The 25,400-nt window shown below is 40.1% G+C and overlaps 1 protein-coding gene across 1 annotated transcript in view; it reads right to left on the bottom strand.

Annotated features, from left to right (window-relative positions):
* Window positions 1-25,400, bottom strand: part of nbas (NBAS subunit of NRZ tethering complex) — a 158,229-nt gene that overhangs the window by 54,013 nt on the left and 78,816 nt on the right. Inside the window, exons 40-43 of the mRNA XM_053336782.1 lie at window positions 20,696-20,772; window positions 19,591-19,728; window positions 6,215-6,438; window positions 5,844-5,954 (exon numbers count right to left, since the gene is read on the bottom strand). Coding sequence (XP_053192757.1) covers window positions 5,844-5,954; window positions 6,215-6,438; window positions 19,591-19,728; window positions 20,696-20,772 — 550 coding nt within the window. The remainder of the gene's footprint in view (window positions 1-5,843; window positions 5,955-6,214; window positions 6,439-19,590; window positions 19,729-20,695; window positions 20,773-25,400) is intronic.

The following is a 25,400-nucleotide window of genomic DNA, read 5'->3' as shown; positions in this document are numbered from 1 at the left end:
AGAGGACAATGTTTCCTCTGGGTTCTCCATCAGAGCTAGCTGGGAGACTTTCACTAATGAAAAAAACATAGACAGTGCCATCGTTGCAGCTGTGGAAGCAAATGACAATAAGTTCAATAATGTAAATAACACTAATCATCCTCACGACAGGGACTCTTCTAAGACTGGAATCAAGAGAACAACTGACTCAAAGTAATGACTCTCTCAGTCACTTTCCCTTATGTCTCTTACCTAAGTGCACACACACACTGACAGCCTGAGACCCCAATCAAAGTCTGATGTTTCACTATTTAATCACATTAGATCCAAAGTGACTGAAGGCAGCACGGACAATGGGAGCTTGTCTAGGTAGGACTGTTTGAGGAGCGTTAAAAGTTTTCCTTGGCAGGTACATACATGGAAGTGTCAATGCTCACATACACGCAACAATATGTGATGCCTAGTTTGTGTTCAGCGTTCGTGTCGGGCTCTGATTTAGCCGAGTATCAGCAATGTGTTACTGTAGTTCTTCAAAGCCAAGTTGCCATCTCCTTTCTTTCTTCTCGATCCAGTAAAAAAGGTGTTTTGTGTCTCTTTTTGCTCCGGTTGTGAGCACCTCCTCCCTTCTCTCTTCGGCTGTCAGCGTTTCTTTGTCCCACTGATGATTTTATTAGTTGTCTTCGGCACGTTTGCTGTGCTCCTGCTTGCTTGGTTGTATTTTTCTCTGTACACAGCACAGTTTCCCACTTTATCTCTGTTGTGTTCATGTGGATGTAATATAAGGAGCTTCTCATAACAATCTCCTCTTGTTCATTTTAAAACTCACAGTGAGGAACCAATTTAATCCGGTTGAGTATTCTTCATCCTCAGTGCTGTTCTTCTCTTCTCTCATCCGTCTATTCTTCCTTTCTTCAAGGCAACTTTTTCTCCATCCTGCATTACCATATTCTTTTAGTTGTGTCTTACACCCTGTCCGAACTAAAATAGGCTGCACATGAAATTCAGAGGCATATTTAATTGCCCTGTTAATAAGACAGTCAGAATTAAACTGTAGGGGGGCTATGGCAGAGCAGTGATGATTATTCAACACATCATTGTTGTTTGAATTTATGCAAGCTATATTTTTATGATCTGTGTGGCTAATTTGTTTACAAATTACTGTCCAGCAGGGGGTTGGGCTGTGCACATGTTTTTGTAATGCAGTTCAGTACAGGAAAAGAGCTCATGGTAATTGCCTTTTTGAAAGGACAGCAACAGGCATACAGTGATTCACATTTTCATTGTGATGCAATTTGTTTCGGTTTCCTGTCATATGTTTATACAAATGCATATCCAACATGCGTGAACACAGATTAATCACACACCATAAGCAAACAGATGGTATGAGATCCTAGCAAAGAGCAATGCTATACACAGTACAGCACACCACCTACAAAAATACTATTTAAAGTCACATAAGTTAAAACATATTATGCTAGGACATTCTCTTGATGAAAATACACAAGTACACATATCAATGCACTGTATATGAATCAGTTTATCAATAGCAAAGTAACCAGACTAAAAGTCTACAGCCATGCTAACAGCTTTGTGAACTCTACTGGTATATCAGTGCTTAGCAGAGCTAAATGCTAACATTTGCATGCTAACATTTGCATGCTAACATGCTTTCAGTGCCGATGTTAACATGCTGATGTTAAGCATAATAATGTCGACCATGTTCACCATCTTTGTTAAGTGTGTTAGCATGCCAAGATTTGCTTATAACCACTGACTCCAATTGGCTCAAAAAGCGCCAACTTCTATCTAGAAATAGTATGGTCTTAATTGCAAAATTGTCTGCTATATGCTGCTTTTCCATGGTTCCAGGACTTGCACTTTGTCAGACATTACAGTAAGTTTAATGTTACTTGATTACAATATCTGCTTTGTTGGCAGGACTTAGATAAAGTAACTAACATTAGCATGCCAATAAGCTAACGTTCACTTCAGTCCAAAGTAGCAGGGCTTGTTTCCAGAGCATGAAAGGCAACACCCCTTGCAACAGAAAAGTGGATGCTGAACATATGCTGCATCTCTGGGCTTCAAACCAGTCCTAATACAAAGAAACCAGTGAGTGATGTCTGTGGTATTTTGCCATGAACCAAAACATAAATTAAAAATTAGACCCGATGATGGCACAAAATAAAAAGTTAAAAGATCACCAGACTTATCACAGTTTCTCTAAACAAGTTTAAGATATTAAAGATTTTATGAAGTATATCTGATTAATAAAGGACCACATTAGGAGGTGGTGGAGGGAGAAAGCTGCACAGCAAGTCAATGGTGGCATGTGACGGTTATAACAGCAGGGCAAATGAGGAGCTGACAGCATAAATGGACTGACTGCTTTGTTCGACGTGTCAAACCTGATTGCCAATGTACCATGGATGTGGCATGTCCTGCCTAAAATAACCACCTGTTCAATTCTGCCAAGAATACGGAAACCATTAGTGAACCAAATGTGATGCAGGACAGTTGCATTCACCGGTCCTAGTACTGCTCTTTGTTGTGCTCTGCTATGACTTCAACGAACATACTAACAGGCATGTTCCAAGTCATGCTCATGCTCCTAACTTGTAGAGTTTCTGTGGACAGCTCATCAATAATGGCTAAACAGCAGAACCAACAACATGGAACAACTGCAGCTGAACAAAGAATGTATTGTACCTAACCTGTGTGTAGCAACAGCATGAGCCTCATTCCCATTTACTACTACAAATGTGCTTTTTAATGCTAGGCAGGGAGGCTCATCAGGATGCTAAGCACACTCAAATGAGGACACAACATGATACATAACTTCAGTAGATGAATGTGAGACAAATATTGAAATACTTAAACATAGTATTTCTAGAAAAGTATGATGCAGGCAGTATGTATTTTCAAGTATCAGCTAGAAACTAAGGAAGCAGCATGGCATTATTTTAATGCATATGCAAACAGACAGTGTTTCTTTAATTTAATTTTCATTCAATTTAAGGTGAAATTAAAAAGTTAGAAGTAAGGTTTAGGTGAAGTCTGGACTGGCTTGGTCTACATCAACCAGTATTTGCATTCTGACACAGCATAAATCACAGAGAGAATGATGATGCAGTGACAGGAACAAAAAGCCTGCGAACAGGAGACACTTTCGACTGATCCAGAACATTATTTACCAAGAGCTGAAAAGTTCATATTTGGCAGTGTTACAGACTAGTCATATAATTTTGCCAGTTGTGGAGCCAAATAGTTATGATTGCACAGTGTAGTGCATAACACTGCCAATTCCTGATATAATTTGAACTTTTACTTGCCAGATGTGCGTTTGGGTTGAGCCGGCACAGAATTCCAAGGCACCCTGTTTCTTTGAGGAGTCCTCATTAGACTCAAAGAAAACCACATCTTGAGGATGAATCAGAAAAAGGTACCACAAAAGACTATTTATTTCTCATCATGGGCAAACATTGATCTACACAGAAAGCCGCACAAGAGCTCGGAGCAGTGTTGTTTGAAATGTCAAACGCGTTTTCTTTGGATCAGCTGACTTTCAGCTATGTGGGACACATTATGTGTGTGTGCGCTGCCTGAAGTAATCCATGTTTGATTTCTTTAACCTAAATATATCAGCTAAATTCTAAAAAGACCTACGACAACAAACCAAACAAGACAGGTTATGTTCTTGCATTTATGTATCTTGTATCTAGCATTTATGTCATTAACGGACAACACTAGCAACACATTCTTGGTATTTTGATGAAAACATCCCTAGTAATTAGTTTCCTAACACAGTATTAAACAAAAAAAGAAAATGCTTGAAACTGAAATAAACCACAGCTACCTATCAGAACATAATCAGACATGTTTGGGTCAGGTAAAGTCAAACAAGATATTTTAAAAAATGTATCTGGACAGTTTAGTTTTGAACCAGAGGACAGTACTGCAGCACAAAGAAAACAGACACAAGAGTACAATTGAAATGACAGGTGAGTTCTGAGAAACACGTCAGTACCTTTCCGTTTTTGTCATATAGTAATTTTAAAGCTTTAATAGCCATCATTAAAGTGTCAATAAAAGTGGCTAAAATTCATGCCCCTAAAAGGCTCTTGTGTCCATCTACAAAGACCTACACACAGAGGGAGAGAAAGAACAGCTGACGATGGTGGCGTTTAGCAGAGCATTGATTCCTCTAAAGCGTTTATTTTGCGTTAATAGGACTGTCTCAGGGACACTCTGGCTGTATCATCCATCTCCTCTTCCTCCATCTATCTGGCCCTGCTTCCCCTCCTCCCTCCCAGTGCACACTGATTCTGTGGGTATTTCTCTACCTAAAGACCTTTCTCTGCTCTCTGTTTTTCCTTAAACACTTCATGATGAATGCGCAGCGTCTTTCTACTCATTCGACCTGAAATACATTTCTGCATTTATTTCCCCCATACATCGCCATTAGACCAAGATATTACCATATCTGCTGCAGATGTCTACCATAACATCAGCACTTCCATCAATATCAGTATGAATTTTCGTTTGTGTCATCGATAATGAATTTCTCCTGCATTAACATCCAATACCCCTAATATTCTCGGTTAAATGTCATACAAATTGATAATAGTTGTGTCCTTCTGAAACAGTGTGATGTTTGATTGAAATACATTTAATAAATAATCAGTCTGCCTTGTTTTTACAGTGAGTGTAATAAATTGCTGGATAAGTACTTACAATGCCCTCAGACAAGTTTTAAATATTAATACAAAAAATTAAAATTTGAATGTATTAGTACTGCTTTATCAGAGCATCCTAAATAATTAGGATGAGTGAAATTAAAACAGATTTCTCTACAGGGATCAATAAAAGTCATCTTTATCTCGCATTTATGCTTCTGTCTGTATAAATATTTTTCTAAACTTTTTCCTATTTATATTATTCTCAGCATCCATCCATCCATTAAATCAATATACATACTACAGATGCTTCTAGTCAAGATTATAATATATATCAATATTCTTCAAAGACTTGTCATGATCTAGAGATTTTGGTGGAAACACACACACACACACACACACACACACACACACACACACACACACACACACACACACACACACACACACACACACACACACACACACACACACAGCAGCTGTGGTAGGGTTTGAGGAAGGTATAGGTTGTAATTTATTGTTAAGTAGAGTCCATAAACCATTTCCTTATATCAGAATGCGACAGGAGGATATTTATCACAGATGCACACACATGTGCGCGTAACTTACACAAACCCACCCACACACACACACACACACACACACACACACACACACACACACACACATCGCAACTCTGCTGAAAAGGCATTCTATTAAAACAAGGAAAGGTGCAGAGCTAGTCAGATCCCCAGCTATGAAGTCAGAGAGCAAATAAATTATGGAAATAGACTCTGACACACAAAACCTCTCTCCCTCTAAAACACAAACACACATACATTGACTGCATGTTTGATTTACTCTGGGGTGTTTTAAGCATGCTTTTTATGTAGGCAAGTTTTGCCATAACTCAAAGGCAGTGGTGCTACTTAGATTCACTTTTCCTATTACACTTTTCAGAGCACAAAACAAGACACAAACAAAATTGATCAGATATTGGAATACATAAGTACAAGTGACACGTGTGCTTTCATCAAAACAAAATTGCAGGTTTTAAATGTACTGCAGGGGCATTTAAGCATCATGTATTTTAAATTAATAAGACAATCTGTAAGTTACATGAAAGAGATGGAAGATGCACTGGTAGGGCTTACAGTATGTGATGGTGAGTGTACATGTGTATGGTGTGTGTGTGTGCATGTACTGTACCCGCTATCTGTGAAGAGGAACTCGAGGTGAGTCATGTAGACCTCCCACAGAGGAACACTGTAGCGCTTAGCCAGAGACACAGAGATTCTGTACACGTTGTCATCCAGTGTCCTAAGCACATGTCAACACATGAGCAGAGAGGAGGGAAAAAAAGAAGATCAAATTTTATCACATTAAAGCAGAGAGAGCCATAACTCCCACTCACATGCATATGTGGTATAAAAAAATACATGTTTTCAACAAAATAAAACATATCTTACAAGCTACAGTACAGCACACTGTTTACTGTATATATACGATTAATTCCAATTATTACCAGTAACCTGAACACAAAGCAACAAAAAAATGGTCCCTGTCCCCTCCCTACTTACTCTGTGAGGCCTAGGATGGTCTCCTTCTTGTAGTCAGAATCGGAGCTAAATCGCTGGACATCCACTCCACGGCCTAAACCTTGTAACACCTGTGCCTGCGTAAAGTCTGTCAGTCGCTCGTTGTACACATGCAGCTGGTTGATCAAGTTCTGTAGCTCTTCCGGCCAACCCGAATATGCAGACACATGCTGTGTGACCGATCGAATCAGCTCCTTTGGGTCAGCCTGTAACAAGGGGAACAATTTTTTACATTTACACAACAAGCAGCTGCTGAAAAGGTTATTTCATGCTGGTTGTCCTAAAGGTCAAATCTGGTTATCCTGAGTATGATTATCATGCCCACTACAAACACAAATAAATAATAATAATTTGCCTTAGGGCAGTGAGCTTATTCCTGAAAGCTCTGAATGCATAAGCATGGTGTTTTGCTTTACATTAGGCTGCATGTTAAAAGTTTTAACCAACTAAATGTGGCAAAATCTGCAACTTGGAGGGTTGCACAAGTTAGAGAAATTAAAGTTTTATTTCTCAGTTTTTTTCAGAAATTCATTAACAACAAAATAAGCTGAAATTACTGAATTATTGCTCTATACAAAAATGTCAAGTTATCAGTATTTGAGTAAAGAACATTTCCAATACCCAATTTTTAAAATATTTACAATTTATGGAATATGTTATACAGTAGCTAAAACACAGCACAACACTTAAGCTAAACTTTTATGGCAATGTTTTTGTTTTTTTCACTAAAAACATTTATACATTTTTTAATTTAAATGCTATTTGGTTCAATCTAAACCTCTCAGGTTTTCAGATATTTTTTAAAAGAATGTAGTATATTGTGTTTCTTACAGTATATGACTATATTCTTCCCTTGTGTCCCTAGTTATGCCCATTTGTAATTTTTATTTTTGTACATTACTCAACATGACCATGCACCAATAAACAACAACTTGACTATTTCTTCATATCTGTCATACTTCTTTTTCATCTTTATTCTTACCTTATTTGCTTTCAAGTGTTTCCTAACCCTTTCCCACAGACTGGTGCACTACACTGTTTCAACCAGGTTTGACCAAATGCAAACTGCCATTAAGGCTCATCTTTTAACCATGTCACACACTGAGCTTCAAACACCCTGCACTGTGTGGTATCAAAAACTTCACAGGTCCTCCGCTGCTTTGCTGTCACAAACTAATGAGGCTATTTTCAAAAATGGCTGTAATTCAAAAAAAAAAAAAAAAAAAACAGCAGAAAAGGATAGGGGGCAGACCAACTATCCTGGCCTTACTGCTATAATTTTGTTTCTGGGAAGACATTGACTGCTGCACCAGAGTTAAATCAGGCAATTCAATATGCCCCATTTCCATGCACACCTAGAAAATATGAGTAAATGTACCAAGAACCATAATTGCTACTGTGATTCAGGCCTATGGGGTATTCGACATTGGATACACATTTATGATTGAGAGTGTCATATGCAGGGAGAAGTAGCTGAATGCTGTATCTCTCTCATCACCTCTGTTCTAATTAAATGAGCTCCTGAATTTGGTTTTTGGCATCTTATATGCTGTCGCCCAGAAGGATGTGATGGTTACTTGTTGATCTTATTTGCATAAGGTAATTATGACTGCTGGAAATGTGTGTGTATGTGTATGTGTAAGTGTAAGTGTAAGTGTGTGCATCTCTTCCTCCTTTCAGCATATGTGTATTTCCTAAGAAGTGGCCTTAGTGGCAGTCCTGGTGGTGGATTCACAGTTCAAAAGCAGGACAGGAGGAAGAATGAGGAGAAGAGGTAGAATGGGGAGAGTATTAAAAGTGTATGGATAAGACATTAAGACATCCGGGGGGGATAAGAGAGGAGGGGAGAGGAGTGGAGAGGAGAGGAGGGTGGTGTTAGTTAATGCTGGCACCATTTTGGACAGCATCTTCAGACAGGGAGGAATGACAGAAAAGCGAGAACAGAGAGCGAGAGAAGAAAGTCTGCTGGTGGTGTGATGGACAGGCTGACGTTTGAAGAACTTTATTGAAATAAGGCTTTCATGCTCAAATGCTGTTTGCATTCTCTCGCTCACTTTTTCTGTCATTCATCTTCAGTCTATCTGGATGTAACCACATATCCCCACCTCACCTCTCCAAACAGTATTTCTTCTTGCATATCTTAAATTCTTTATCCTTGCCAACTTGTTACTTAAGCATCTCCAGAATATTTCTAATAAGTATTATTTACAATCAAAATTGTCTGCAAATTAAGCAAAGGCAGTATTAATTCCTCTTTTTTTTCTCCTTCCGCTTCTTATCTAATTACTTGCTTATTTTCTTTGCCAGTATCTGAAAAGGCCACTTCTTGTCTTTCATCAAAGGGAAGAATGTATAAACTGTATGTAAAGTCTAATTGCATGAGATAGAGTGTGATGTTACACAGCTGGGAGGAAGCCAGCTCTCTCTAACTCCCCTTTAGCTATTCCAACACTGCCACAGGCTCTTTTCTCTATACTCCCCTCCTTCCTGTGATGCTGCTTAAGAAGGAACAGTTTAAAAATAAAAAGTCTATGTCTCTGTTTCAAATTTCTCAATTGCTCTCTCATTTTCCGTCTTAATTTCCCGTGTTATTATATTTCAGTCAGAACTCTTTTGCCTCTTCCAAGCTGCATGGTTGAATATGTGAGATAAGATAATGTTCCAGTAACTACTGTGAGTTATTCAAATTGATTAAAGTCACATCATCAGTCACATGAATCTTTTGCCACCCACTGTTCCTCATGTGGGATACTTGTGCCATATGTAAACCTTCCCCAGACTGTTAGTCAAATTTGAACTTGTATAATATATAATATATAATATATAATATATAAAGATAGATCATATTTATTGGTTTCAAAAATTATTTCCAATAAAATTCATTAGAGAGTATACAACTGAAATCATAACAAACTGCAGAAACAAGAATGAGATCTCCATGCTATCATGCTGATGTTTATCAGGTATGTTTACCATTTATGTAATGCTTTATGTATGCTTACATTAGGACAAAACACAAAGAACATGTAAGGCTCATGCAAATGTTAATAGTTTTGCAGGTATTTGGTCATAAACCAAAGTATTGGACAAACTGAAATTTTGACATAAGGATGCTGGATTAAAAATTAATCATTAAAATTCACCTTGTGAGGAACCTAAATGTCTGAACCAAAAGCAATCCAGCCAACAGTTTCACTCAAAAAAAGTGTCAAAATATCCTGGCAATCCAGCCAGTAATTGCTAAGATACCCCGCCTGGTCCAACTGAAAAACTGACAGACTGCCACCAGCATGAAGTAAAGTGTGGTATCTCCCTACCTTCTAAGTAGGGCTGCAACTAACTATTTTCATTATCGAGTAATTTGTCGATAATTTTCTCCATTAATGATACGTTTTTTGGTCTAGAAAATGGTGAACAGTGCTGATCACATCCTAAAATGTCTTATTTTGTCCACATCCCAAAGGTATTCAGTTTACTGTCATAGGACTAAAGATACAAAAATGAGAAGCTGAAATCAGACTTTAAAAAAAAAAAAAAAAAAATGAAAAGAAAAAAGAGTCAAAACAAATAACCGATTATCAAAATGATTGGCGATTATTTTGATAGTTGACAACTACTCGATAAAATGACTATCATTGGAGCTCCACTTCAGAGGAGTCTGGCAGTCCAATAAATCCATGTCTAAATGCATTGCAGGGGTATCACAATCAGAAACAGTTCATTTGTCTTAATTACAACAAAGCACCCCTAAAAGCGCTGTTTGTTACATTCTCAATGTAATACAATTCTGTGTGTGTTTTTATCAGATCCTCAATGCCACACACACACACACACACACACATATACACACACATATACACACACACAATTGCTGAGCTTAACCTCAATTTTCACACTCTTTGTCTCTCTTTGTATGGTAGGGATCACACAGAGGTTATAAAGAAACAGACATGCCTTCCCCCTCTGGAGAATACGCTAGTAATGATCTTAATGAGTTGTATTTATGTTATGCCTAACACTTAGCTATACAGTCAATGGACTCATTAGCACTAATTCTGCAAATGGTGTAAACAGTATGTGTACATAATTAGGAGGAATGCAAAGGGGAGACAAACTGAGTACCAATTTTGAAAGAATAATGATTCCACAAACAGGCTCAGCTGCACTCTGTGGGTCATAATACATCGTGACGGGGACTGATCACAAGCATGATACATGGCTGCCAAAAAGACAGCAAATGCACGAGCAAGAAGAGCAGCTGTAACCTAACACAGTCAAGGCCAGTGCATCTAATCAAAGATTTAGAATCTACTTAGTCTCAAACATCCCCAGTCATCTGCAGCAGTGCATTCAGAGTGCATATTTGTCTAATAGGGCCCTTTCTGCAGCCACTCTACTCTACACGGCTCCCATGAGTAAAATATAGACTGCTAATGATTGTGGTACACGGGTGCAAATTGTACAAAAAGAGGAAAGCAAAGTCATTGGGTCTGCGGTGAGTTTATATGATGGAGAAGTCATTCAGTCTAATTCATTATTCCAGTCAATTCAACAACAGGGAGTTGACTCAATGGTCCGGCACTTCCAAGGTCAGCTCCCGCAACCGGCAGTTTGAATCCTGTCATAGCCATAAGTTGAAAAGCATCTGCAATGGCCCCAGGTAATATAAAATGTCACTAGATGTAAGTAAAGTGCTGTTTCATCAAGCAATCTCAGTGCTATTAGGAAAATGCTTTCATCCTTGCTCCCAATATAAATCCCATCTATTGAGTGCTTTGGTAAACTTTGTGCTTTATTGTTAAAGCTTGAAAAACTTAACACTCTATCCACACTACTCAGATTGCCTTCAGGTAAAGAAAAACTAATTTATATACTTTATAAAGATGAAAATTGTCTTTCCAATTCAGTGACTACCTGTGAGCTGAAGGTAAAGCATCTGTAACAATGGTTTGTGGGATTTTATATAAAGCTGAAATGCTGTAATGAGAGCTAAGCAGTTTTTCTGCATGATATACTTTAAAGTCATACCGTGTGTGACAAATGTACAAATGTGTATTTTTTGTAAATGAGTATGTGTGTATGTGTGTGTGTGTGTGTGTGTGTGCCAAAATTGCCAGTGATCAATACTCAGTGTGAGAATGGCAACTGCAGGCAAAGATAAATGCTTGAGTGAAAAAAATCATTCTCTTTACTCAGCACATTGCTATACAGTGGCTGCACATTCACAACTACAATTATGCAAAATAAAAAGCATTTTCACAAATTCACAAACACACACACACATGCACAATCAAGGAAAGACTAGTCAATTCAAACATTGACAAGCATATCACAAACAGACCTTACCTAACACTTACATAAGCAGAGACTATTGTGCAATATGGTATAAACATCACCAGCAGTAAAATGATAGTAAAGAGCGCTTCTATTTCGCAAACGAGCACTTTAGTCGGTATAATGAAAACTTCCAGTGCGAGCAAGTGGAAATCAGCTCATTATGCCTTAGGAAATAATGGAAACCCATCCTCTGTGTCACTGAGCCTGGTGCTGCTCTGTCGAGCCTGGAGGCCGAAATCAGATGGGAAAGTAACAGTTAAAGATCTTGAAAGTCAATAGTGGGCAACAGAATCTTCAAGAGGCAGAGAGCTGAATGTTGTAGACCTCTGTATGTAGTAATACTAGACTAGTTTAAAAAGGCTAGAACAAAAAGAAGCAATATTCAAAATGGAACAGGAATAGTTTTGGGGTTCCCTTGTTACAAAATTCATAGATAGTTCTTTAGCAGATAGTACAGGTATAACCTATTGAAATATCAGGAGTGGCTTTCTGAATCAGAGCTTACTTTAGACTCTGAATCATGTGTATTGTCACTTCCATAGAGCACACGCTACATACATGGAAGCAAAATACCATTCTCCAACATGTGCAACAAACAGAGAAGACAATGTACACTCACTCAAAAATGGAAAATAATAAATAATAAAAAGGTGGTGCTCTACCTGTGCACCATCACTATCACTATCAGTCCCAGAGATAGAAAGAAAGTGGTTACTGCTGTTGTGTCACTTAAGTGCGACATCAGTCCCCGGGAGGGAAAGTGGCTGTAGCAGTTAAATATACGGCCACTAACAACAGATAGTACTCGAATGGCTAAAGCAATATCAGTCAGAAAAAGGTCTGGTGCATTTGTGTGTGCATGTTAGTTTGTTCGGTTCAATGACGTCGGGAGAAAGGGAGGAGGGCAGGGTCCGGAGGGTGTTTGGGGGAAGAAGCTGTTACATAGTCTGGCAGACTGGCACAAAATCTCTGGAGCCTCCATCCAGACACCAGGAGTGCTAAGAGGTGGTGGGAGGGGTCAGCAATTATGATGGAGGCCTTTCTGTTGGCTATGGCGGGAAGAGAGAGCCCTATTATATTTTGTGCTATTCTCACTATTGTCTCCAGGGACTTGTGGTCAGCAACTTTGAAGTTCCCATACCAGACAGTGATGATGTGCGTCAGGGTGTTATCATTGGTTCCTCTATAGAATTTGATCATGATGGGTAGGTAAGGTGTTCACCTTTCCCAGTCTCTGCACCAAGTGGAGGGATTATTGGGCTTTCTTAGTCAGAGCTGTGTGTTGATGGACCAGTTCAGATCATCCACAATCAGCACCCCAAGGAACTTAGTGCTGCTGAGAGAAAGTCCAGGATTCAGTCGTGTGTTCAGAGGTGCGTTGAAGCCCAGTGTGCTCAGCTTTCTCTATCAGCTGTTGATGGTGTTAAAATGTTAGTATGATGGTCTTAAATAAATAGTTGAGCAATCTGATGTGTGTGCCTTTGTTTTCCAGGTGAGTTAGGGGCAAAGGATACTGCATCATCAGTGGACCTGTTGGCCCCATATGCATATGGTAGTCATTTAGGCAGGATACAGGGGACTTCTTTGCCACAGGTATGATGGTGGAAGACTTGAGGTACTTGGTAACAACAGCCTGGTGCAGAGAGGTGTTGAAGATGTCTGTGAGCAGTGGCACGTCTTTCAGGGCGGGCTCAAAGCGTGCATAGAAGTTATTTAGCTGGTCAAGCAGGGAGGGGTCACTGTCAGACCTGTGGGGCAGCTTCGTAATCCGTGATAGTCCCTGCCACAGGCACTGTGCATCAAAGCTGTCTGTGAAGTGGTCGTTAATCTTCAGAGTGAACTGGCATTTTGCTCTCTTGATTCCCTGAGAGAGATTATTCCTTGCTGTCCTTAGAGTTGCCTTGTCACCTGTTCTGAAGTCAGTCATCCATGGTTTCTAGTTGGAGAGCACAGTGATTGTCTTAGTCACCGTTATGTCATCAGTGCACTCGTTGATGTAATCCATCACAGACTGTGTATCTTCTTGTAGGTCAATATGGTGATTGTGAACAGCTGCCTTTCTGAAGATGCTCCAGTCTGTGTATTCAAAGCAGTCTTATACTGTTGAGGTGCTTCCCTCTGGCCACACTCTAATTTATTTTCAAACCACTGCTGTTACTTGATCAAAATGTTAAAAGGCCCTATTTCAAAACTATTAAATTGATAAGTTTAACAAGAACAAGTGGGAGAATGCAACACCTGATGATACCATAACACAATGAGCGTATCGTTTTACTAAACAAGATGTATCCCTCTGAGTCCATTTATGATTGTACTAGGTATTTATAGAGGAGTTTCTTCCCTTACAAAGTCTTTGGTCCAGTACAGACTCTAGAACATGAACCTGACAACAGCCAAATTTAATTCTTGCCTGTTATTAAGTTACTTATGGAAATAATGTGAACTGATAACAGATGACATGACTTGCCACCTGCTACCTGAATGTTTTGTATGTTGCTCTTTGCTAATAAGGAGAGCAGAGAAATAAATTGATAACAAATTTGGTAGAATCAGCACTTAATGAATCTTTGTATTTTGCTGGATGTCAGAACTCACAGAGTCAGCAGCATCTGTGCGCCAAAACAATCATCAATGTAATTTTACCCTTTCTCTTCATTTCTGCAGCAGTTAAACACCTGAGGTCTGACTGCTCGTGTTTCATGCCTCATCACACTTGATTTTACTGATGTTGTTGCATTCCTAAATCTCATGGACTTGATGGAGATAATATTATTACAAACAGTATTAATAGCAAAAACTACAAGATTTAAGACTGAAATTGTATGTATTGTTTTTCCCTCGATAATGCTCCTAGATTTGAACAGTCGTTGGGCTGAAAGTGGTGTCTTTGTGCCGAGTTTGCATATTTGTGTGGGTTTCCCTCCTCAGTCTACATGCATGTATGTTAAGGTCTCTGTGTTACTCCTGTGACTGCTCTTGACCAAAGCAGTGACCTCAGAATTTGAATTGGTCCCTGGGCTATGCTGAGGCTGCCCACTGCTGCAAGTTACAGTATAAAAGATCAAATACAGAGATTATATTTACCCACTGGGATTAATAAAGGGTAACTTAATTTGTGTGCTACATGGTACATGTTAAACATCGATACATTGTTGTCAATTTAACTGAGATATATTAGTATGACTGCAGTAAACAAATGAGACGACGGTCAATAAAACATTTCTTGGTAGACAATCCACTCCTTTTAAAAAAAAAAAATTATGGAGTAATTATTCTTTAAAAAAATTAAACTGTCTACATGTGGCATCTTTAAAGTGGCAAATGACAGATCAATCCTTTCAACGGCAATTAAAATAATCTTGATGGATGCTCATGTAGTCTGCTCATTGATGGTGGACGTTTTACAAGAGCAGACACTTGCAAACACTTAGGGTGCACTCACACTAGGCAATCGTACCGTGCCCAAGCACGTTTGCCCCTAAAGTTCGGATTATATGGCTAGTGTGAGTGCAAGTATACCGTGCTTGAGTACGATTCCCTGGCCCAGTACGGTTGGAAGAGGTGTGCTTGAGCACGGTACACTTGGCCACGCATGCGCACTAGGGATTAATATTTTTCCCAAAAATAAGACATTTTAATTTTGATTCCCCGGGAAATCATCAAGTCATTTGGCGACTTTTAAGTCATTCAGTTAAACTAAGTCTTACTTTTACTGGCTTAAAGAGTTAAATCAGTACGTCTGCTTTTACTAGTCTTTTTTACACAAGTATCTGTAGTACTGCATACTACACAGGCATGACTCAGAAGAACATGCTTGCACTTTTTAATCATAGTGCGTTGTGTTAACTGATCGTCTGTGTTGTGTTTTACTGGTGCACAGCACGTGAACACACACTTGTGCATGTTTTATGAGAGTAAACTGTCTGCCTATATGTTTTTTCACAACGTACAGTATGTGTCGGAGGCAACCATGCTTGAGTACACTTAGGTTTGAGGTAATGTGAGTGCAGGCCAGCGGGGGGAGGGGGGACATTTGTGCTTCAGCACGGTACGGAACAACTAGCCCTAGTGTGAGTGCACCCTTACAGGCACTAACAATCTTGGTATGTGGATATTATTGTCTGCTCATATTTTTACTTCAGAGATGCAACCGTGGTGCATGAGATATATTTTAAGTATTGATAATTTGTCAAGATGAATTTTATGTGACATGTGTATGTACATGTAATGTATGTGTGTTTACTTGATTTGTATTGTATGTGACATATATTTTATGATACAACTGCTTTAAATATTTAAGTTAAGTGGTAAGGTTTACTAGTACTGTATGCTCTATGATTTAAAAAATTAATGGAATTGAGTTGAATTGATTGTTTGTTTCGCCTTATGCTTCAATTTTCTCTAGGCAGGCAACTTCAGTTCCAAAACCTCTACATCTACAGCATAGTCAGGAAACATGCTGTTGATTGCAGCTTTAAAAACACATCAAACACCTCAAGTAAACCCTCAGAGGATTCTGTTCCTATTTGCAACTAAATGACTTCAGTGGCTTGAGTGTTTGGTGTCTTATTGCTTGGGTATGAAATTATGTGATAGTGACAAGAGAATTGAAAGAGAGTGAGAGTTATTGAGACACAGTGTTACTGCTCTTCAAATGGAGAGTGGGAAACACTTGGAGACAAGCTTGACACACCACAACAGACACACACACACATACACACACATACACAAATACACCATCCGCTGTCACACAAAGACAGATGTAACATCCTGACACACCAAAATGCTAGCCTTGAGTTACACATACCATACACAAAAGCATGCACAAAAAAGACAGACAGTACATATACAAAATCGATAAAAACACATGCTTGGGTAAGGAGCATGTTCTTCTCCTTCTAACCTCATTTGCAATGCAAAGCAGGCGCGTGCAAGAAATTCAGATGTGAAACACATGCGAGCACCCTGTCATACATATCTGAAATTAAATATCACACACTGTACCATGTGTGCCATTAAAAGATAAGAGAAAGCGAGTGAGCTAAAGAAAGCACAAGAGAAATGTATAAAGTATGCACAGTCAAGATTGTATTGTGGAGAGGCCCATGATTCGACAAGAGCAAGACAGGCCTATGGGGGGAAGAAAAGACTCTAAACAGAGTGAAGAAGGAGAGCGATAGAAGCGATAGCAGAAAGACCACATAATGCGGGCAGATAGAGGCAGCATGGAGACATATGAACACAAACCTGTCATGCCAACAAAGCAATTCAGTCAACTTAAATGACAGGAAAAAATGAAGGAAAGGAGAAATGGGGGGAAAAAAATGAGGAAGACATACAGAGCACAGAAGTTAAAAAGGCTAAATGGTGAACGTTGAGAAAGGAACTAAGGTAAAGGGGCTGAAAGGTTTTCCTCCCTCTTGCTGCTCTCAGTGTTAGAGTAAAAGTAGCCACTGCCTCGTCAATAAGAGTTGAGTGAAGTCAAGACCTGGAGCACCACGATAACAAGCACTCATTATAGTAGAACACACTAAAAAGAAAAAAGAAAAAACGAAAGATAAAAAAATCTAGTAAAAATGAAGGAACAACTGCCAAAGTGTAGAGCAGTGGAGAAAAAGCAGTATATATTTTAAGTTAATGCACTTGAACTTCACTTGTGACAGGTTGGGGAGTGATTACTACCATTAGGATGCAGGGATGATGTGTGTGTCAATGTGTGGGGATGAGCACTTGTGCATGTGTGTGTGTGTGTGTGTGGGGAGTTGAGAATAACTTGTTCATGTACTTGTGTGAGTGGGAGTGTTTGCGCACAGTCCTGACCTTGAATGTCAACTGGGACACACTTATCCACTTGCTTCGCTGGTCTCTTTCCCGCTTCCGTTCTTTTATTTCAACATTTTACCTCCTTCCTTCCACCTGGACTAAAACCCATGAGAGCTACAGTCCACTCAAGGAAAAGGTCAGAGCCATTTCCTCTTTTATTCTCCACCAATCACCCCGAGATATCACTGCCACCACTACCCTTTTCTTCCACTTCTCACTTATTTATTCAGATCTTTTGTTCTGCACTTCCCTGCTTACTTCATCTCACTTTATATGAAGAAATGGAACATAATATCCTTCCTAAAAAAATAGCCTGTAGTGGCTACCTATGACTTGCATGGCTTCAGAATATTACATGTGTGACATTAGTTAGTCACCATATTGAACAAATATGTTAAATTTACATGTTGAGGACGGTCAATTTTAATATAATCCAATGAGTCTACATATGTGAGCCAGAGAACTATGCAAAATGCCTTGCTGTTATAATTAAGACATTTTGGTTTTTACACACATATTAAAACAATCACAAAAACACATTCTGGTGGGGGGTTTTGGATTAAAGTATTAATGAGTGTATTACTATTCTAATGTGTAAAAAGAAAATTAGATATTTTCAACCTGGGCATTATTTTCCAAGTTCGCTCCATTAATGATGACTTGTAGCTTTATTTGTACATCACAGCACAAAAGGCTTTTGTACTTCCACTTTGCCAGGAACAATGGTCTACGTCTCAGAGGCCAAACAATGTTTGAGAATGTGAACTGAAAAGTGATTGTCTTTCCAACACAGTAAAACTGAGATAGCAATAACACTTACCTACAGTGACTCAACTTTCTGATTATTTGTGACTTTAAAATTTTGTACATTTTTTATGAGATACACTAGAATATGTTATGTGGTTGAATGAGCACTGTGCATGTTGTGAGATGTTATGTGAATAAAACATTGCGGTCCACCCCCCTAATGAACATTTTTGGAGTTTGCTAGTTGTGTTTTGGCGCTATGCAGATGACACACTAATTTGCACTTAAAGTCTGGCTCAACTATTCTTGTCTCTCTCTAAATCCTCTAAATGACACCTAAATTTGGATGCAGCATATTTACCTAAAACTACTCAAAAAGTGAGGGAAACCTAATTGGCAGTAGATCATCCATTAACTAAATCATTTTCTCAGTGTTAATTCCCCAGTATAGCCCTCCTCCCAAAGTTTTTGTCATGTTCGACAGCCAGCTCCATTGTAAACTTCCAAAAAGAATGTCAGGTTCAACCTCACTGCCACATATGTAGCTTTTCTGTCAGTACCTGATTGAATAGTTAAAACCTTTGTTACATGCAAGATTATTGCTGTAAATATGCCAGCAAGTTTTCTTTTCAAAGTCCAATACTGACATAATATGGCTGCATACGTTCTAATACAGACCTCTGAACATATTAATAGACCTAACCTTTCCTGCTGGGATAACCTGAGATAGCTGCAGGCAAAACATGACCTCACAGGGAAAACGTGACCTCACAGTCACGGTAAAGTCAGTTCAGTGTGCGGTGGTTAATTTTCACTTTTCGCTTAAGATGTTCCTGTGACAGACCAGCACCTGATCAAAAATACCGGCTATGTACGGGGATTACTCTATACAGTAATTATGATAAACCTGTTGTAGTCTCACACTGACATTGAAACTTCAACCCAAAGCGTGTTCGGTCCACTGTAACTTCTGTGACCTTGTCAAAAGCCACACACACACACACATGTTTGCTTTTGCTCTGCTAGTTATTCCAGCAATCCTGCAGTAGACTTCAACCATGGTTGACAAAGCGTTTAACTATGGTGCTCCCTGGCTTTAAAAAGCTGTGACTACAGAGCTAAAATCTGCACTGGCCTCTTAGGTTTCAAAAAACTCAAAACTGATCAATCTTCAGGAGCCACTGTTGCAGACACAGCTTTGAATCTAATTATCTTTACAGTGGATTATTTGTTTCTAAAATAGGTAGCCTTTTGGCTTTATAAGTGAAAATTCTATGGAGAATGTATATTTCCTAACATTAATCTCAACCTCATAGTGGTATTTAGAAGAAGAATAAAGGAGCACACAGACTTTGAGAGCTCTAAACTGAGCATATAACCAAATACAGTACCTTCAGTCACCCAACCACCCACCTACACAAACACAGAACTGTGATGGTGTTCCAGCTAACCTGGTAGAGCGTGTGGTTCTTGTCCTTGAAGCAGGGCATGAGGCGGGTGTAGATCTGCAGGGAGTAGTAGTAGGCAGCCAGCTGGAGGGACAAGGCAGAGTGGCACTGTTTCTCAAAACACCTGTTGGCATCCAGTACCTGGATTGATGAACAGATAGAAGAAGAAAGTACGTGAGATGCTGTCCTCACAGGATTTTCATGTAGGCTGTAGTAGAGACAAAAAATGTGAAAAATGAACTGAAAAGGATGTCTGAAGCTCATGTCATGGCTGTTTCACTACAACTGTTTTTTTTTTTTTTTTTGGGGGGGGGGGGGTGTAAATCAGCCCTGAGAAAAATGTATTCATTTGTAGTTCAGTCAACCAGCACAAAGGATACATGTGTCAAATTATACTTTGCCATTCACCCTTTCAATGTCATAGGAAAAAAAAATCTGTCCTGTGTTTTAATTTCATCTCACACAGTCAGTCAGTTTGTCAGTAATGTTGGTCTAATCCCAGGGGGGCTAACAAGCTTTCCAGGAAATATCAATGTAATATTCACTCCAGTACTGTTTCACTGTTTTACTGGTTATGCGGCAAGTGTTGAGACTCACAAGGGATTTTATTCCCTCAACTTGAACATGATGTACTGCAGTCGTTGGTAAGTTTCTCTGTATTGCATTTTATTGTCTTTATTATCAGAGTACACTGAGTCCTCTGGCAGCTAACAGTCACCCCGTGAATAAGCATGAAATCATACTTTAAAAGTCAAAGCGGGTGGCAAGAGCAGGTAGGGAGAACTAGTGGACATTTGCAGTCTGTGTGAATGTTGATTGAAGTAAGAAAGACATTGAATTATTGATGTGTGATACTTTTGATGAACTGCTACCATTATGTGCTATGCAGCAACATTACTCTGGCACCATTTTAAGAATGATTTTGATTCTGACACACTGACGACAAAGGCTGCCTGGAACAATAGCTCATCTAGAAAGAATGGTAAGGGATCTATAGCAGATATGGATTTACTCAGCCAGTACTATCACACTTACATTCACATGAAGACAAGAGTGTCTGTCGGTATGTCTAAAATAAAGCTGTGTGTGCATGACTGTGTCCACCTACCTGAGGCAGGGCCAGTAAGTAGGACAGAGCCAGCATCATGTCCCTGGGAAATGCATCATTGGCCAGCTGCAGCAAAACTGGGAAGAATGGAAGGACAGTGTGAGAGAGAGAGAGAGAGAGAGAGAGAGAGAGAGAGAGAGAGAGAGAGAGAGAGAGAGAGAGAGAGAGAGAGAGAGAGAGAGAGAGAGAGAGAGAGAGAGAGAGAGAGAGAGAGAGAGAGAGAGAGAGAGAGAGAGAGAGAGAGAATTTTAACTAAAGCACAGAAGATTAACAACCTCTCCTCTTGGACAAGTCTCATCCCACGTTAGCTGATTACAGACAACAGAGCCTGTCAGTATACACCTCTCTGTGGGCCAGACAAAAGAGAGCTAAGGTAAAAATAGAGGAAGACGAAAAGAAACGGGGAGACGAATTCAAGAAGCGTCATTAGCAATCCCCGCTGACTTCTGGGATTCTGTCCATTTTCTTGCCAGGCTATTGTGTGCACGTCTGCTTGTGTGTGTGTGTGTATGTGTGTGTTTGCATATGTTTCTTACAAGTGTAAGTAAGTACATGTCCACTTCTAATAAGTGCACTGCAGATGAATCAAAACTTTGAAGTGCACTTTAAGGATGAGTCCCTTGAATGCAGAATTAGCCTATGCATATCTATGCACAGCGAAGACAAGAGAGCTTTGATTATAAGAGTCTGTGTTTATCTAGTACATTTGAACCAGCGATCTGGCAGACCTGGTGTTGTCGACTTTGGATAAGTAGTTTCCAACAAAAAAGTTTCCTGGGCAATACTCAAGGTTTACAGTATGTACTATATATTAATTAAAGGGGACATATCATGCACATTTCCAGGTCTATAATTATATTCTGGGGATCGACTAGAATATCTTTGTATGACTTACAGTTAAAAAAAACTGGACTTACATGAAGCCCCTCCGTTGAGCCTCTGTCTACAACAGGCCATTTTAGCTTCTGTCTCCCTCTCTTCCTTTTGATGGGTATTTTTTCCTATTTGCAGGCATTTTACAGACCCATTAAATTGATTAATTGAGAAAATAATTGGTGGACTAGTTGATAATGGACATAATGATTTTTAATATTTACTGCTATAATAAAATACACAGTTTTGCAATACAAATGCAAGAAAAAATGGACTTAAGTGTTATCTTAATAAGCTTACTGACTGACTTGATTTTGTCACTTTTCCAGTTTGAACACAGTACACACTCAAAACCTGCTTAAGAGTAGTATTATGGAATTAGGGCACAGCCCATGTTTTTCTAGTGCCTCTAAGGCTGATGGTATTTGGAGTCTAGACAGAGCTTTGGGCACAGGGATGGACTTTTATCCGTAGCTGCAGGGTCCGGAGACCACAACAGGCAGACAAACACACACACACACACACACAACCAACTATATTCATTTAACTACATTAATTTTACTCAATGAGAAACGAACACCACACACACATGGACTCCTAAATCAACTCACTCACTCACTTATTCAGTCACTCCTAGGAAACTGTGGGAGAGTGCAGAGAAAAGCAGAGGCAGACAGAATCACTTTGTAGTCTCAGACCCAAGGAGAACAAAAGCCTGTGTTGGTGATAAAAGATGAGACAAAATGGAACAGACAGAGAAAAGTAGAGCATGGACACTGGGAGAGAGAAAGAGGTAGGGGCAAAGGGAGACACATGCTGCAGAACAAAATGCATGCTACACGCAGGCCGGTATCTGACACATATGATTGGAGGTTTAGTGTGTGCGCATGTAGTTGTGTTTGAGCAGGGGTGGAGTGATGCACCAGTTTAAAGAGCCATAACAGCTCTCTTAAGCGGAGTGCCCACCCTCCTCCTTTTCTCGTTTTTCTCTCCCCTCCTCTCCTACCCCCCGGGTTTCAATGAGCTACACCTCAGAATGAGCTGATTACACGCCTCTCTAAAGCTACTGATACCATCGGGACAGGAATTACCAGAGGGGTAAACACACACACACACACACACACACACACACAGAATAGATAACCCTGACTTAAAAGCATACAGTATTTCTGCTTGTGAGAGAAGGAGGGAAACAGAGAGAGTGATAAAGAGGTGCCACGTAGAGGAGTGGGCTTTTGAGATTGGGTATGTTGTGTGTGTGTGTGTGTGTGTGTGTGTGTGTGTGTGTCCCTTGTTTTTGAGATTTGTGTGTCTTCACATATTTACACACCTCTGCTCCTGTGTCAGCTAAATCGGGCACATTGTTAGCGGGATGGTGAGACAGTGACTTATTACTTTTTCACTTGTGCAGGCAGTGTGAAAAACAACTGATTATGGCCCGGTCAATATGCGGCCATGTGTGTGTAGAGTGTAGTCAGGTATGCTTGTATGTATGTATGTATGTGTGTGTGTGTGTGTGTCTCTCTCTCTCTCTGTGTCTCCTCACACCGAGTTGCCCACTTCTGCACTTTACTCAGCCCAATCCTATTGAGTCACTTTCCACTTGTGTCATCATTAATTACTTCCACCTTATCTGGGCCAGGTGAAAAAAAAAAATCAATATATTTATTTTCTTAAAGGCCATCTCCTAGTCTGTTTTTGAGTACAGCCGGTGTGGCCGGCCGATACGGGAGTCATTAATTGAAGGTTTATCGGACGTGATGCCATCCAGACCGGCTTTTCTCTTTCTCGACACGTCGCACTCCACAGCAGCTCTGAAGGGAAGGTGACTTTTAAGAAAAGAGATATACATTTGAATGATGGTAGCACAGAGAGAGAGAGAGAGAGAGAGAAAGAGAGAGAGAGAGGGGGGGGGGGGGGGGGGGGGGGGACGTGGATTTGGTGGAATGTGTGAGTGTGTGAATGCATTTATGTGTGACAGTGAGAGTTGTGTGTATGCATATCGAAGCGTTGGCACTCCATGGGCAAAGTGTGGTCCTTGCATTTCTTCAGTACCCATGTATTAGTATTCAAACACACACACATTCACAGGCCCACACTTTATTTTTGTAGTGGCATTGATTTTGGCGAGCAGCTGTGATCCATCACGCTGCATGGCCTTGATGTTTTGACTTGATGCTATCTCTCTGGTATCGCCACAGTGACACGTCATTATTTACTGTTGCCGTGGGATGCATGGGTATACATTAATTAATCAATAGGAGGCTATTCTTCCCATGTTGTCCCCTAGTCCACCACATATGGGCTCCCTGACTAGACAGATGAGGAAAGGAGAGGGCAGTGTAAAGAGAGACAGTGGCAAATGCTTGCACTGCAGTGTACAATGCAGGACTCTTCAGTGGAGATATGGAGGAATATAAAGCGATGTCCTACAGGCTACGGAAGGATATAAAGGACAGAGTAGAATCACACTGCCAGCATAATGACTCCAGGCACATGTAGCAGGGTCTGTGGATTATAATGGACAATAAGAACAAGCAAGCCCCACTCGTGAGTACCAATGCTTTGCTGGTGGAACAGCTGAATGTCTCGTATGCTCAGTTTGAAACATCTCCAAATGGGCTCTCAAGTCCTACTCTGACATCCTAGCTCCAGTGTTCATAACGATCTTCAACCTCTTTTAGGCCCAGTCCAAGGTCCCTGCATCTTTCAAGTTGTCCACTATCGTGCCTGTGTCAAAGATTGCTTCTCTTGCTTGCATGAATGACTAACGCCTATAGCCATACTTAAGTAGCCATGAAGTGCTTTGAGAGTTTAGTAAACAATCACACTATCTTCCAGGTACTGCACACCACACTCTCCCACCTTGACAACAGGGGAAGGGACTATATTAGATTGCTGTCCATAGACTTTAGCTCAGCGTTCAATACTATTGTCCCATGGAGGCTGGCCAGTAAACTGACTAAACCTGGATCTAAACAAACCTGTGTCCACCTGCACCCTGGATTTTCTGACCACGCAACCTCAGGTGCTCTAAGTGGGTGGACACACCTCCAACCCTGTCGCCCTCAGCACTAGGGTCCCCAAAGACTGTGTGGTGAGCCTTCTGCTGTACTTCTCATACATAGACTACACGGCTAAACAAAGCTCCAACACCATCATAAAGTTTGCTGATGACACAGTTGAAGTGGGCCACATCTTGAATGATGATGAGGCAGCCCATCAGTAGGAGGTGACAGGCCTGTTGCAGGCTGACCACCTTTCAATGAAGGTCAGTAATACCAAGGAACTAGTGCAAGGAAGCACTGCAAATCAACGGGGCATCAGTGGATAAGGTGAGCAGCTTTAAGTATCTCAATGTTCACAGATAATTTAATATGGGCTACACATAGTGACTCTGCGATGGCAAAGGCAAGACAGCACCTGTATCACCTAAAAGAGACAAGAACATTCAAGGTCTCACAAAATGTCCTGCTATCCATCCCTCTGCTGCAGTGCAGAATATACTGATGGAGATGGGAAGTTTAAGCGCCTAGAATGGGAACAGCTCCTCTCAGGACAGGATGGCCCTGCAGAGCCTATACAACAGGATATGTGTAAGCAGAGCTGGGAGGATAGTAAAGTACCCCCACCACCCAAGCAGTGGACTATTTGCCAAAAATCATACGCTAAGAGACTGATGAAAAGAGTCTTCCCACAGGTTATCAGAGCCATGAACGATGAACAACAAACTCTTAAAAGGGCAATATACCAAGGGCATTCACCTATGTATACTATACTATACTATACTATACACTACCTTACACTATTGCCATTTAAATACTGTCACCTT

Source organism: Scomber japonicus, chromosome 17 (assembly GCF_027409825.1).
Source record: "Scomber japonicus isolate fScoJap1 chromosome 17, fScoJap1.pri, whole genome shotgun sequence".
Lineage (NCBI taxonomy): Eukaryota > Metazoa > Chordata > Actinopteri > Scombriformes > Scombridae > Scomber > Scomber japonicus.
The sequence above is the reverse complement of the archived record's forward strand: the minus strand, read 5'-3'. Positions and strand labels throughout refer to the sequence as shown.